The following is a 16,183-nucleotide window of genomic DNA, read 5'->3' as shown; positions in this document are numbered from 1 at the left end:
GTTTGCGGACTCGAGTTCCACACTAACCTGATGTTGAACTGAAGCGCGCTCACTGCTGACCGCTGCGCGCGCACTACTTTACGCAGCCTCTGCGCGGATGCGCATCTCCCACACAGCGCGCGTTCGTCAGAGTGGAAGAGAATCCTCCGCCAGCGGAGGGTTCGAGAGCTGGACTGTGACGTCACAGTGGTCCAACTTTTCTGAAAACAGATGTGTGGTTTTATTTTCATGAGCAGATATTTTAAACGCTGAGAACCTAAATGGCAGGTATTCCTCTGATATATTTGGAAGTGATCATTTAAAATGTTTTTTTTCTGTGTTTTTCAGTCAGTTCAATTTACATAATAGCCTATACTGACCTATTACTACTACCACTGCTACTACTCTGCTACTAATACTATGATTTGATTCGAATAGTAATAATAATAATAATAATAATTATATATATATATATATATATATATATATATATATATATATATATATATATATATATATATATATATATATATATATTATTATTATTATTATTATTATTATTATTATTTATTTATTTTTTTTTATTTTTTTTTACTTTATTAAAGCACAATAATGAACTTTCTGTGTTGGTGAATGTTAACATGTCATCTTTATTACACTCAACAACAACAAAAAATCATTTTAATATTAACAAATTTCAATTTTATAACAAAATTTTCAACTGAATTGAGTAATCTTTAACAACATAAAATAAAATAAAAACTAAATGAAGTTTAATAAATTTACTTTTGTTAAAAAAAATACACAAATCAATTTGATGTAGCATAACTGTGTTATTAAATCAATGTGTAAATTCTTAAAAAATAGGCAAAAAATATATTTTGGGTGTTTGATCTACACTGTGCAATTTAATTTTGTTGATGATCAGTTTTTTTCATCCATATCGATTATAAATATTTTTTGACCAAAACTTACACTAATGCTCAGTCACTCAAAATATACAGGCCACAACAGACATAAACATAAAGGATATCTGAGTTAAAGCATTTTTTACTCTAATATAGCATTTATTACTATTTCTATTTGTTGCATTTGTGTTTATTGTTTTATATGACATCAAGACTCAGGTGGCATTGTGATTATCAATTGTATATCCTATTTGTGGCACATCATTATATCCTATATGTCACATCATTGCTGATTTAGCCATCTCACCTGAATTAAAATGCTCTAGGCCCACAAAATGAGAGTTAATATATCTGTACCTGTTTATTATGACACTAGAAAATGTTTACATGCTTTCAGTTATTTGTTCTCTCATCTATTTTTTTACATGATGGTATTGCTTTACATGGTACGTAAAGTTTACATGGATTGTTCTCTTGTTTATGGCATGCTTAAGTTGCTTCATTGTTGTCCTGTGCCTGTGACAATGGTTTGATCTTATATGAGGTTTGCTGTTGCTCATTTTTCATGTTATGGACGCTAGCAAGCGTGTTCATCTAATGAGGGTTAACTCCCTCTGGTTCTGACAGGTGATAAAACAGATCGCCGCTCAGCCCAGTATCGATAAAGTTCTGTGCGGCAGCTGCAGAGTGAAGAAAAAAATATTGATCTGCTCTTTGGCTATGTCTGTTTCAGTGGAGGAGGAGTTTGACCTCTCCCCCTCCTCTAACCTCTTTCCTTCACTCCCTCTGTTCATTTCTAACATCCCTCTGGACCCACTGACCAGCAGGACAATAGCTCTGCCCGGACTGTGGGTCAGGCAGGACAATGCATCTGTGCACTGAATATCAGGAGAAAAGGACCCGAGCTCACTTTCCCACAGTCAGCAAACATGCATGGAGTGAAAGTGCCCATCACAGCCAATCAAACAAGCTCAGTATGAACACCAGTGATGTGTTTTCTGTGTTTTTAAAATGACAGATTTCTTAAAACCACCTACAGTTTACAGCTGGGTAGTTGATGTATGTGTCCATGCACATTTTTTAAATAAACATCACAATTTTAGGTTAATGTTTAAATGAATATATAACGGAAAGTGTATGTTTTAGGTGTATATTTTTTTAGCATTTTAATCACCTTTTTTCCTTCACTGGTTCATTTTAAATGGTCCTGCAGAGTGACAAAGATTTGTTTTCTTCTAAAGTACAAATATTCTATGTAGTCATAGTTCATAGAGGATGCATGCGTAAAAAAGATAAAAATAATTAGAAAAAAATGCTGTTTTAAATAGTTTTATATAGTATAACATTTCATACCGCATGTCAACTTGCAAAAGTATTTAATGCCACTCACAAAGTTCCCAATAAGATATGTGATTTCTCTCTTCTGTCATTAAAAAGCAAGCAACTGTATTTTCGATTTCGAATTAATTTGAATTTAGTAAATATTGATTATATATTGTGATTGTATAATATATTACTACCAATAATGCTAGTAATAACACTATTAATACTACTACTAATAAATATTATAAATAATTCACAATTGAAAAGGCAACATTTTGAACAGTGTGAATAAACACTGTTGATTAATAAATCTCTAACACTGTTGTCCAGCTCTACAGCATTCAGTCAACATGAAGCCTTTACATAACATCTGAGCACCAAAGATAAACTTGTTCTTAATTAGTTGTGCATGTGTGTTTGTTATAGAGAGCATGTGTTTCATTTATCCCATTTCAATTTTGGAAAAGCAACTGCTAATATGCTAATGCACCAAGAGATCAATAAGGGATCAAATCATTAAGGGATTTGTCACTACAGAGCAAAAGAAGATCCGGCGCATATCCTAAGATCCCCTCTCATTGGTCAGGGGTGCTGTCACTTTCCCACACCATCCCGCCCTCCAGAGCAGAAGGCCACACCCCTCTGACCCATTCAGTCCAAGCGACTGAATGAAATGGTGTGTGACCAGTCAGCTGACCTCTGAGGGTGCTATGGGGCAGAAGGTGGGCAGAAAGGGGGATGGGAAAGAGAAAAAGAGCAAAGCAAGAGCACTCCTTTAGAGAATGGACCTCCCTTTGGCTGAAAACACCCCCTGTTATCACTGAGTGCTCTCATAAACTAAGAGAAACTTAAACACTGACTTTCTGATCACATACACTGTAACTTTAAACATATTTTAAGTATTATTTAAGCGACATCGTATGCAGAGTTGAAGTCTATTATATACATTATACAAAAGTATATATATATATCGACCCTACTCTTGTAAGAAAATGTTTATGGCGATGATGCGCCCCCTGTTGGTTGAACGCAACAGTGCGTCTTAGTTTTACATGCGCCATTGCTACCACTTAGTGGACGTTTAGAAAACTACAACCCTGTGGAGTAATAAATCATATTTAGCATTGCAAAAAATAAATAAATAAAAATAAAATCACCAAAATCGTCATTAGATTAGACTCTCATTTATTATTATTCACAACGATGATTCTCATTACCGTAGTACAGTAATCAGCAGTAACAGCAGTTTACTGTTTATATAATGTATATTTTCTGCATTACAGCAATGAGAATTGGGAGAATTAAGCCTGCAAACAGACTTAATTTTTTTATGCAAAATATTATTTAAATATAAAATACAAAAATATATGTATTTAATATAAAATGAAACTGAAAACAACACATGGGCAGAGATGTTTTTGTTTAATTAATTTTTCAAAAATACATATGGCAATTTAAATCAACACAATTTACTTTTGGAAAACACTTTCTGAAAATTCCCTCTCATCAGAGCCAAGAATGCAACAGAATGCAATTATACAACAGTATAGACATAGTGTTTCTCAATTAAAAGAAAGTTCAAATCAAATTGTTTTATATTACAAATAAAGGTAATGTAATTTAACAGTCCGATATATTTTTCTGTGAAATAAAACATGCTTACTTTAAGCAGTGTTTATGCTGTAAACAATAAAAAAAAAATGATATAAAGCAATGATTTGTCACAAAAGAGCTTGACTGAGGTGATAGATCTATACACAATAAGACTTGAAACCTCTGTTTTTAGAAAAGTGCTTAAACCTTCAAAACCAGTACAAAAGATTGATTATAATAATCAAACAATTAGATTTTAGAAAGTGGGGTTTCTGGAAAAAAAAAAAAAAAAAAAATGTAAACGTAAAAGGTAGTCATATGAAGAACTGATTAAGATAAAATATTGAGAAAAGACCTGTTTGGATAAATTTGAATTTATGAAAAAAAATAAATTAAAAAAATGGTCTCGTATTCTGCATTTTGATACATTTTCAGAAGGCCTTTTTTACCATTTAGTGCACACCTTCCCTGTAACTATAAAGTGTACATTAAAAGCTCATGTCGGAAATACACAATTTCTAAATTATGCTAAAATATTTAGATGTGATCAAAATCTATAGGTATTTAGAAACAGTGTACATAGAAACATACTTTATAGCTGTATCCAGAAGTATATTACAAAACGTTAATTTGTAAACATCATAAGCAAACAGATGTGTGATAGAGCACATTACACAGTTCTGTCTATCCTCAATATGTTGATTTTTTTTTCTTAATTAGGGAAACTGAATGACTCCAAATCAGCTTTATGTAACACCATATTCACCCTGTCTGCTGCTAAAACTGCTCTCAGGTCAGTTTACTGGACATTCTCACGTATTTCCTGCAGAGCCATGTGCACATGTGTGCTGCCCACTTTAAAACCGACAGTTGTGATGCTGTCGCCATGGTGACAGTGTTGCCGTGGCAGCCCGAGTCTCATTTAATCCACACCGTCAAAGCCCTGAGCGTTCTCAATCGCCATGTGCAGTTTCTCACGTAGCTCCTCGAATGATTCGTATGGAGGAAGATCCAACCGGTTGAAACTGACCGAAAGAGACAGAGAACAGCTGGGTCATTCCTACAATGCAGCACATTTTCATGTCCCCTCTGTATATTGGATAAAATAATAAACTCACCATTTAAATTAAAATCACAGTTAGTTTTCTTGTATCACAATATCACAATCAAGTGAAAACGGGCAAATTTTAAATAGTTTCTCTACAATGGTTTTTAGCAGATATTACCATTCTAACATGAAAAACTAGGAGTTTATTAAAGCTTAAGTGTGTTATTTCTGCGCAACATGTCGCCCAACAGAATTGCAAAAATAATAAATGTTTTCAAACAGATAACAGGTTGTCAATCACTTACCCGTCTTTCATTGGTCAAAAAACGGATAGTCCTGCCCTACACTCACTCTATAGGTAGAGCCAATGTTGCTTTGTCGAGATGCTTAAACAAACAGTGGGATAGTTCACCCAAAAATGAAAATTCTCTCATCATTTACTCACACTCATGTCATCCCAGATGTGTGTGACTTTCTTTCTTCTGCAGAGCACAAATGAAGATTTTTAGAAGAATATTTCAGCTGTTCAAGGTAGCCAAAACTTTGAAGCTCCAAAAAGTACATAAAGGCAGCATAAAAGTAATAAATACGACTCCAGTGGTTTAATTCATGTCTTCTGAAGTGATATGATAGGTGTGGGTGAGAAACAGATCAATATTTAAGTCCTTTTTTACTATAAATCTGTTTTCACACAGCGTTCACAAGAGCTCTTCTTCTGTTTTAGCAGATTTGCATTCTTTGCACATATCGCCACCTGCTGGGCTGTTATGCAAATATGTTTTATTTATTCTTTTCCTTTGCTTTATCCCTCCCTATTTTATTTCTCTTCCCTGCCCAGTAGGTGGCGATATGCACGAAGAATGTGAATCTGCTAAAAACAGAAGAAGAGGAGCTCTTGTGAATGCTGTGAAAGTAGATTTATAGTGAAAAAGGACATACATATTGATCTGTTTCTCGCCCACACCTATCATATCGCTTCAGAAGACATGGATTTAACCACTGGAGTTGAACAGATTACTTTTATGCTGACTTTATGTACTTTTTGGAGCTTCAAAGTTTTGGCCACCATTCACTTGCATTGTGTGGACCTCCAGAGCTGAAATATTCTTCTAAAAATCTTCATTTGTGTTCTGCTGAAGAAAGTTTCTTTCTTTTTTATCTAATCGGGGGAAAAATGGCAATATTGTTTTTATTGATTATTCATTGTATTGTAGGTTTTGTCCTTGAAATCACTTTTCATTCTGTTAGTCTTTAGTAATATCCTTTTAACTAACAAAAGCCAGGTAATTAATGACATCATCCTACAGGAAGTGACATAAAAACAGCACAAACATCAGTAAGTATCAGCAATGGATTTGATTACTTCATGTTCATGTTTTGTGGCATTAGTTGGTTTGTCTCACTCTAAAACATTACATCTTTTTTGATAAATTACAAAAGTGGAATGATATATCAACATTTTAAAAGATTGTTAAAAAACACCCAAAATACCTTCCAAGTTGTCACCCTCATGTAAGCTAACTGTTACTCCTCACTGAGCAATGGCTAACTTGAGCTCTTTATTTTCATTCTATTAGGGATCCTGTTCATTTACTTGCATTGTGTAAATCAGCGTTACTCAACACGCGGCCCGCGGGCCACATGCGTTGATGTATATATATATACACACAGTTGTGCTCAAAAGTTTGCATACCCTGGCAGAAATTGTGAAATTTTGGCATTGATTTTGAAAATATGACTGATTGTGCAAAAAAAACTGTCTTTTATTTAAGGATAGTGATCATATGAAGCCATTTATTATCACATAGTTGTTTGGCTCCTTTTTAAATCATAATGATAACAGAAATCACCCAAATGGCCCTGATCAAAAGTTTACATACCCTTGAATGTTTGGCCTTGTTACAGACATACAAGGTGACACACACAGGTTTAAATGGCAATTAAAGGTTAATTTCCCACACCTGTGGCTTTTTAAATTGCAATTAGTGTCTGTGTATAAATAGTCAATGAGTTTGTTAGCTCTCACGTGGATGCACTGAGCAGGCTAGATACTGAGCCATGGGGAGCAGAAAAGAACTGTCAAAAGACCTGCGTAACAAGGTAATGGAACTAAATAAAGATGGAAAAGGATATAAAAAGATATCCAAAGCCTTGAAAATGCCAGTCAGTACTGTTCAATCACTTATTAAGAAGTGGAAAATTCGGGGATCTCTTGATACCAAGCCAAGGTCAGGTAGACCAAGAAAGATTTCAGCCACAACTACCAGAAGAATTGTTCGGGATACAAAGAAAAACCCACAGGTAACCTCAGGAGAAATACAGGCTGCTCTGGAAAAAGACGGTGTGGTTGTTTCAAGGAGCACAATACAACGATACTTCAACAAAAATGAGCTGCATGGTCGAGTTGCCAGAAAGAAGCCTTTACTGCGCCAATGCCACAAAAAAGTCTGGTTACAATATGCCCGACAACACCTTAACACGCCTCACAGCTTCTGGCACACTGTGATTTGGAGTAATGAGATCAAAATAGAGCTTTATGGTCACAACCAAAAGACTGCACGCTGTCATTGACGCTAAAGGGGGCAATACACAGTATTAAGAACTAAGGGTATGCAGACTTTTGAACAGGGGTCATTTCATTTTTTTCTTTGTTGCCATGTTTTGTTTCATGATTGTGCCATTCTGTTATAACCTACAGTTGAATATGAATCCCATAAGAAATAAAATAAATTTGTGTTTTGCCTGCTCACTCATGTTTTCTTTAAAAATGGTACATACTGTATATTACCAATTCTCCAAGGGTATGCAAACTTTTGAGCACAACTGTATATATATATGTGATCATAAAAATTAAGAGCACGGCCCTCGAAGGTACAGGGATCCAGCTTTGCGGCCCCTGACCTTTCCGAAGTAGAGTAGTCCTGGTGTAAATAATAAAGTTATAATTAATAGTGCTTAAGTGTCTAAGCTTGACCAGAGAATATTTATTTTCTACGCGTTTTACCCGTTTATAGAAATGCATGTACAGCACAGGCATACTCATTTGTTACAGATACAGAGTTACAGTTGAAAAGGTGCTACATCACAGGAATGAACCGACTCAGAAAGTCAGTTGTCAGGAGAGATAGACATGCCAGAGAGAGCAGCAAAGAGACAGACAGGTGCGGACAGACACAGACAAAGATGTGGCTCAGATTGACAGACAGACAGACAGGCCTCTCACCATGTGTGCGCTCGGGGCAGTTTGTCTCGAGCGCCCCACTGCTCAATGGTAAATAACTGTGGCCCGTTGGATCCTGAAAATTGAACAGAAAAATGTGATTTTAAAGCCAGATCTCATGAAAATTACGTGACTGTATCAAAACATTTTTGCAAAATTATATTACATGGTTCCCTACACATATCGTGGCAGTTCTGAGATGAAATGTCCACTGTGTGGCGCTAAAAATGAGTAACATTTTCTCTCTAACAGATTATGTTTTTAAGGATAATGCTCTATTGACTTTTAAATCAGCAAAACCTACCTCCCTACCCTAAACCTTAAACCTAAATCTAACCTATAGTGTCATAAAAAGCGAATATGAGATGAAAGATGCAATTCATAAAGCAACCAGGTCATTCTGTGGTGCTTCTATGACACTTTCAGCTCACATGTAGACTCACGTGGTCTTCGGGACCTTTGCATCACAGGTGCAATGCTCTATCAGTTGAGCTACCACTTGATTTGATCGCACATGAACAAGCTTGTAAATGTAGTTGGTCTTTGGAGGAATGGTGAAAAGAAAAAGAAAGTTTTAATGTAATGATAATCTGCCATTTTACTCGTGATTTGTGTAAAAGTGAATGAAAGTCATTGTTGTTGTAGCACCTCAAGTGTGCATTTCACCAGGAAACTGCAGCAACACGTACAGTACAAAGAGCCATGTAAAAAATCATTTTGCAAAAATGTAGGTATAGTAACGTGATTCTGAGACCAGGTTGAGATTGCAATCAATAAACCAACAAGAAAATGCTGTAAAATGATGAATGAGAGTGTTAGAGTTAGTAACATTATTTTCGTTGGATGCCATGTGACGTTCTGATGTCACAGGGGCAGGACTTACCGTAGAGTTCAGCAAAGCCGTTCATTGGTACACGGGACGTGCCTGTCACAAACTGCAGCAAACGGATTCGCTTCTCAGCATCCATCAGCAGTACAGTCTTAAAATCAAACAAACAACTATAGTTATTACAGTTATTAACAATCTACTTAACAGATAATAATACATATAAATAATACCAATAGAATGTGTCGGTCAAACAAAAAGCAATAAAGCAATTATGTAAATATATGTCTTTAGCAGAAGGCTATAAAGATTTTTAGAAATTCTTACAACAGTTTTAAGCATATTTTATTTGATGAATTGGTAGTAAATTAGCAAAGAGTACTAAAGTAAATAAATTCAGTCCTATATTCATAAATTCAGATTATAGATGACTGTAACCTGCAACTCTTTAGCACTGTATAGGAATAAAATACACAATAAGACTTGAAAGCTACATTTTTTGAAAAAGTAAAAAAAAAAGAAAAAAGATTTTAATACAAACACACGCACGCACGCACGCACGCACGTACGCACACACGCACACACGCACGCACAACATGTAACAAATTCAAAGAGTACTGATGAACTGAAAGAATAAAATCTGACCTTCCAGAACCAAATGATGGCAGGGTGATTTGGGGTGTAGCCATTTTTATATTTGGTGTTTTCTCTCCAATCATTAACATCCACATCACCTAACCCACACATCAACAACTGAGGAACAAAAACAGATAAATCAGTGCTTTGAGAGCTTAGCTGAATTAGTTGCACACCATCTAGCAGGGGTGTCAAACTCAGTTCCTGGAGGGCCGCAGCCCTGCAGAGTTTAGTTCCAGCCCTGTTCCAAAATGCCTCCTTGTAATCTTCAAGCACTCCTGAAGACCTTGATTAGCTGCTTCAGGTGTGTTTAATTAGGGTTGGACTGTGGCCCTCCAGGAACCGAGTTTGACACCCCTGATTCTAAAGTATTAAAAACCATTTAAAACAGAACATTTACTATTTCAAATGTTAAAATGGGACATGCAGGGAATTTCTTGGATGGGAAAGATTTTGTTGTGAAACCTTCACAGTATCTTTGTTTTCTTTTCTCTCTCTCTTTAAAAATTATTTAAAAAAAACGAGTTTAAATAAAGTAAAAGGTCTCACCTCCAGCTCATTCTCATCAAATATCTTGATCAAGTCCTGAGGAATCAGTTCATAGAAACCCTGCAAAGGAAGATCAAACACAAAGATCAAACTCACACATGGGTGAACATTTCAGCTGGCATTAATGGTCTAAACCGATTGAATTTGTGTTTGTACCTCTTTGAAGGCAGTCATCTGTCTTTGAATCCGATCTACAAACCTCCACTGCATCACTAGACTGCAAATAAAAACCAGAGGGATAGATCACCCAAAAATAAAAGTTCTCTCAGTGGATGACTTTCTTTCTTCTGCAGAACACAAATGAAGATTTTTAGAAGAATATCTCAGCTCTGTAGGTCCTCACAATTGAAGTGAATGGTGACCAAAACTTTGAAGCTCCAAAAATCACATAAAGGCAGCATAAAAGTAATCCATATGACTCCAGTGGTTTAATCCATGTCTTCAGAAGTGATATGATAGGTGTGGGTGAGAAAACAGATCACTATCCAAGTCCTTTTGTACTATAAATCTTGACATCAGCAGCCTTCTTGGCGATCATGATTTCAAGCTCGATTACACTTCCTACAGCGCCATCTAGAGCGCTGAGCATGCGTCCAGCACTAGGAGGTGTAATCAAGCTTGAAATCATGATCGTGCCTAGAGACTGCATTGGCAAGATGTACAGTGAAAAAGGACTAATATTTTGGACTGTTCTCACCCAAATCGATTGGATCACTTCACAAGACAAGGATAAAACCACTGGAGTTGTATGGATTACTTTTATGCACCATTTATGTGCTTTTTTGGAGCTTCAAACTTTTGGTCACCATTCACATGCAATGTATGGACCTGCAAAGATGAAATATTCTTCTAAAAATCTTAATTTGTGGTCTGCAGCAGATTTGGTGAACTATTCCTTTAATGACAATGATATCTTTGAACAGGAATTACAATTTCTAGCACATAAACTTCCATGTGTCAGATGTGGTTCTTCTCTGTGCCACAGGAGGGCAGTAAAACTTACTGAATGTACTCCTTTTTGTTGCTGTCATTGACAATGATGTCAGCGCCTCCTGGCTTCAGTTCATGCTGGTGCGTCTGCAGAAGAGATCAAATTATTCGTTAATAACAAAATAGTACTATATTCAGCTTCACAAATGAACATTCTGTCATTTCCTCACCCTCACACTGAAAAACGACTGAAATTTCACTCTGTTTCTCACGCAAAGCTACTGTATGGTTTCAAAAGATATAGAATATAGTGCACTAGTCGTACTGAATACTTTTATGGTGCTTATATAGTGTAAAACTCAAGTATTACGCATTACCTGTCCAAACAGCTCCTCGTCGATAGTAAATCTGAGATCCAGGTCTGTGGGGTCGTTCTCCAAGATCCATCTTAGAGAATTAAAGTATTCACTGTCCTGAAATAATATGAGCAAAAAAACAGCTTAACTAGTTTCTGACAACTGAGAGCCAAAACTCCATGCAACATTAATTACATTATTAGTGTTATCAACATGCTCAGTGTGTACTGTTTGTTCAATTTTATACAACACTCATAATTTGCCTAAAGACCCAGAGGCATTGGCTATGTTCGAAATGGAGTACTTGCAAATTGCTTAGCGCCTACTGCGCAATATATTCACCTTACTATTTTTCATGTGAAACAGTGCATTAGCTAAACCTATTAAACAGCATTATGCTATATTTTTGTGAGACTATGCTGCATATTTAGAAGAATAGTTCACCTAAAAATGAAAATCCTCTCATCATTTACTCACCTTCATGCCATCCCAGATGTGTAATGCTTTCTATCTTCAGTAGAACAGAAATGAAGATTTTTAGAAGAATATCTCAGCTCTGTAGGTCCATACAATGACCAAAACTTTGAAGCTCCATAAAGCACATAAAGGCAGCTTAAAAGTAATCCATATGACTCCAGTCTTCTAAAGCCATCTAATTGATTTTGGGTGAGAAAAACATAACTTCTTTTTCACTGTACATCTTGTCATTGCAGTCTCTAGGCACATTCATGATTTCAAGCTCGATTACACTTCCTAGTGCTTGACGCATGCGCAGAGCGCTAGATGGTGCTAGAAAGTGTAATCGAGTTTGAAATTATGATCGCCAAGGAGACTGTTGATGTCAAGATTATTAGTGAAAAAGGAGTTACATTTTGGTCTGATCTCACCCACAACCAATTGTATATCTTCAGAAGACATGGATTAATCCACTAGAGTTTTACTTTTTTACTTTTATGCTGCCTTTATGTGCTTTTTGAAGCTTCAAAGATTTGGTCACCATTCACTTGCATTGTATGGACCTACAGAGCTGAGATATTCTTCTAAAAATCTTCATTTCTACTGAAGAAAGAAAGTCATACACATTTGTGAAGGCATGAGGGTGAGTAAATGATGAGAGAATTTTTATTTTTGGGTGAACTACTTTTATTCAGCGAGTGGCATTTAGTTATAATCTCAGATATAATATGGATATTTTAAGTTTTTAATCTAATCTTGTGTAAAAATGTTGCAACTTTTGGCAGTGCGATCAAAAGATGAGTGAAGATGCTACTGCCTGTTCATTCTTCAACATTTAGAAATGATGTCGATTGGTTCAGGCATGTCTGTCACTCACCACTGACTCCATATCCTGTAACGTGATTGGCTTCTGCAGCATCATTTTATAGAAGGGCCGAATGAAGAAAGCTGTGCAGAAGAAACAGAAAAAGCTGCCATGGCGAATACTATCAGAAAATTGCTTGTTATTACATGAAAAGGAACTGAATCAGATCACATTAGTAAAGCATATCTGAAGCCTAAAATGCTGTCTACATTATTTGCTAAAAATAATAACATTTGTATTATATTCTGACTAAATATCTGACTAAATAAAAATTCTTTTTTTTTTTTTTTGCAAGCAATATTTCATGTTTCATTTTTTGCAACAAAAATGTCATTGTATTATACTAGATGTTGAACCAGTGCCTGTTTTTAACTGTAGCTACTGTGGTTGAAATACTTCAAATTATGAGTAGTTTGTAGTTGGCCGATCTTCCCCAACACTGGAATTTACACATTGTGCACAGAGCTGAGGGCAGTCGTCTAGTGAAATGTTGTCAGTGTGAGTTGTGGATATTTGTATATTGGTCTTGACAGATTATTTGTGACATCACTTACCGTCCAACAGCTTTCCATGATAAACGGCCATTCCAGCTACCTGACCAATGAACTTAAAGTAAGACAGGTGGTCCTCATTACACAGACCTGAGTTGGGGTTAATCTGTAGGGTGTAGTTATCACTGAAACACACACACAAACACACATGCATACATGTTGTTAACTGCACTGCTTTTAAACTTCCTTTAAAGGGATGGTTCACAAAAAAAAATAAAAAAAATATTCACTTACCCTTATGTTGTTCCAAACCCCTTGACCTTTCTTTCTTTTTTGGAACATAAAGGGAGATGTTAGGTAGAATGTAATCTTCAGTCACCTTTCACTTTTATTGCATTTTTTTTTCTTTCTCCCATTCAATGAAAGTGAATAGTGACTGGGGGTAACATTCTACCCATCATCTCCTTTTCATGTTCCATGGAGGAAAGAATGTCAAACGGGTTTGGAACTACTCTGCCGGCCAAAAGTTTGGAATAATGTACAGATTTTGCTGTTTCGGAAGGAAATTGGTACTTTAATTCACCAAAGTGGCATTCAACTGATCATAAAGTATAGTCAGGACATTACTGATGTAAAAAACAGCACCATCACTATTTGAAAAAAGTCATTTTTGATCTAATCTAGACAGCAGCCATCACTCCAACACCTTATCCTTGAGTAATCATGCTAAATTGCTCATTTGATACAAGAAAATCACTTGCCATTATATCAAACACTGCTGAAAGCTATTTGGTTCGTTAAATGAAGCTTAACATTGTCTTTGTGTTTATTTTTGAGTTGCCACAGTATGCAATAGACTGGCATGTCTTAAGGTCAATATTAGGTCAAAACTGGCACAAAAAGAAACAGCTTTCTCTAGAAACTCATCAGTCAATCATTGTTTTGAGGAATGAAGGCTATACAATGCTTGAAATTGCCAAAAAACTGAAGATTTCATACAAAGGTGTACACTACAGTCTTCAAAGACAAAGGACAACTGACTCTAACAAGGACAGAAAGAGATGTGGAAGGCCAGATGTACAACTACAGGTGCATCTCAATAAATTAGAATGTCGTGGAAAAGTTCATTTATTTCAGTAATTCAACTCAAATTGTGAAACTCGTGTATTAAATAAATTCAATGCACACAGACTGAAGTAGTTTAAGTCTTTGGTTCTTTTAATTGTGATGATTTTGGCTCACATTTAACAAAAACTCACTAATTCACTATCTCAACAAATTAGGATATGGTGACATGCCAATCAGCTAACTCATCTCAAAACACCTGCAAAGGTTTCCTGAGCCTTCAAAATGGTCTCTCAGTTTGGTTCACTAGGCTACACAATCATGGGGAAGACTGCTGATCTGACAGTTGTCCAGAAGACAATCATTGACACCCTTCACAAGGAGGGTAAGCCACAAACATTCATTGCCAAAGAAGCTGGCTGTTCACAGAGTGCTGTATCCAAGCATGTTAACAGAAAGTTGATTGGAAGGAAAAAGTGTGGAAGAAAAAGATGCACAACCAACCGAGAGAACCGCAGCCATATGATTGTCAAGCAAAATCGATTCAAGAATTTGGGTGAACTTCACAAGAAATGGACTGAGGCTGGGGTCAAGGCATCAAGAGCCACCACACACAGACGTGTCAAGGAATTTGGCTACAGTTGTTGTATTCCTCTTGTCAAGCCACTCCTGAACCACAGACAACGTCAGAGGCGTCTTACCTGGGCTAAGGAGAAGAAGAACTGGACTGTTGCCCAGTGGTCCAAAGTCCTCTTTTCAGATGAGAGCAAGTTTTGTATTTCATTTGGAAACCAAGGTCCTAGAGTCTGGAGGAAGGGTGGAGAAGCTCATAGCCCAAGTTGCTTGAAGTCCAGTGTTAAGTTTCCACAGTCTGTGATGATTTGGGGTGCAATGTCATCTGCTGATGTTGGTCCATTGTGTTTTTTGAAAACTGAAGTCACTGCACCCGTTTACCAAGGAATTTTGGAGCACTTCAGGCTTCCTTCTGCTGACCAGCTTTTTAAAGATGCTGATTTCATTTTCCAGCAGGATTTGGCACCTGCCCACACTGCCAAAAGCACCAAAAGTTGGTTAAATGACCATGGTGTTGGTGTGCTTGACTGGCCAGCAAACTCACCAGACCTGAACCCCATAGAGAATCTATGGGGTATTGTCAAGAGGAAAATGAGAAACAAGAGACCAAAAAATGCAGATGAGCTGAAGGCCACTGTCAAAGAAACCTGGGCTTCCATACCACCTCGGCAGTGCCACAAACTGATCACCTCCATGCCACGCCGAATTGAGGCAGTAATTAAAGCAAAAGGAGCCCCTACCAAGTATTGAGTACATATACAGTAAATGAACATACTTTCCAGAAGGCCAACAATTCACTAAAAATGTTTTTTTTATTGGTCTTATGATGTATTCTAATTTTTTGAGATAGTGAATTGGTGGGTTTTTGTTAAATGTGAGCCAAAATCATCACAATTAAAAGAACCAAAGACTTAAACTACTTCAGTCTGTGTGCATTGAATTTATTTAATACACGAGTTTCACAATTTGAGTTGAATTACTGAAATAAATGAACTTTTCCACAACATTCTAATTTATTGAGATGCACCTGTAAACAAGAGGATAAGTACATCAGAGTCTCTAGTTTGAGAAATAGATGCCTCACATGTCCTCAGCTGACAGCTTCATTGAATTCTACCCGCTCAACACCAGTTTCATGTACAACAGTAAAGAGAAGACTCAGGGGTGCAGGCCTTATGGGAAGAATTGCAAAGAAAAAGCCACTTTTGAATCAGAAAAACAAAAAGAAAAGGTTAGAGTGGGCAAAGAAACAGACATTGGACAACAGATAATTGGAAAAGAGTGTTCTGGATTTTAACCCCATTGAGCTTTTATGGGATCAGCTAGACTGTAAGGTGCGTGAGAAGTGCCCGACAAGACAGCCAC

At 36.5% G+C, this 16,183-nt stretch overlaps 1 protein-coding gene across 4 annotated transcripts in view; it reads right to left on the bottom strand.

Annotated features, from left to right (window-relative positions):
• Window positions 1-3,611: 3,611 nt before the first annotated feature.
• The window catches only part of LOC127416584 (E3 ubiquitin-protein ligase NEDD4-like), a 55,641-nt gene continuing 43,069 nt past the window's right edge, over window positions 3,612-16,183 (bottom strand). For all 4 annotated transcript variants that reach the window (XM_051655998.1, XM_051655996.1, XM_051656000.1 and 1 more), the window contains 10 exons: window positions 13,244-13,365; window positions 12,702-12,772; window positions 11,390-11,485; window positions 11,086-11,159; window positions 10,239-10,299; window positions 10,083-10,142; window positions 9,543-9,650; window positions 8,955-9,051; window positions 8,075-8,147; window positions 3,612-4,828 (listed from right to left, as the gene is read on the bottom strand). In XM_051655998.1, coding sequence (XP_051511958.1) covers window positions 4,726-4,828; window positions 8,075-8,147; window positions 8,955-9,051; window positions 9,543-9,650; window positions 10,083-10,142; window positions 10,239-10,299; window positions 11,086-11,159; window positions 11,390-11,485; window positions 12,702-12,772; window positions 13,244-13,365 — 865 coding nt within the window. In that variant the 3' untranslated portion in view covers window positions 3,612-4,725. The remainder of the gene's footprint in view (window positions 4,829-8,074; window positions 8,148-8,954; window positions 9,052-9,542; window positions 9,651-10,082; window positions 10,143-10,238; window positions 10,300-11,085; window positions 11,160-11,389; window positions 11,486-12,701; window positions 12,773-13,243; window positions 13,366-16,183) is intronic.

The sequence above is a fragment of the Myxocyprinus asiaticus genome, chromosome 26 (assembly GCF_019703515.2).
Source record: "Myxocyprinus asiaticus isolate MX2 ecotype Aquarium Trade chromosome 26, UBuf_Myxa_2, whole genome shotgun sequence".
In the NCBI taxonomy this organism is placed as follows: Eukaryota; Metazoa; Chordata; class Actinopteri; order Cypriniformes; family Catostomidae; genus Myxocyprinus; species Myxocyprinus asiaticus.
This window is presented reverse-complemented; position numbering and strand designations above follow the sequence as displayed.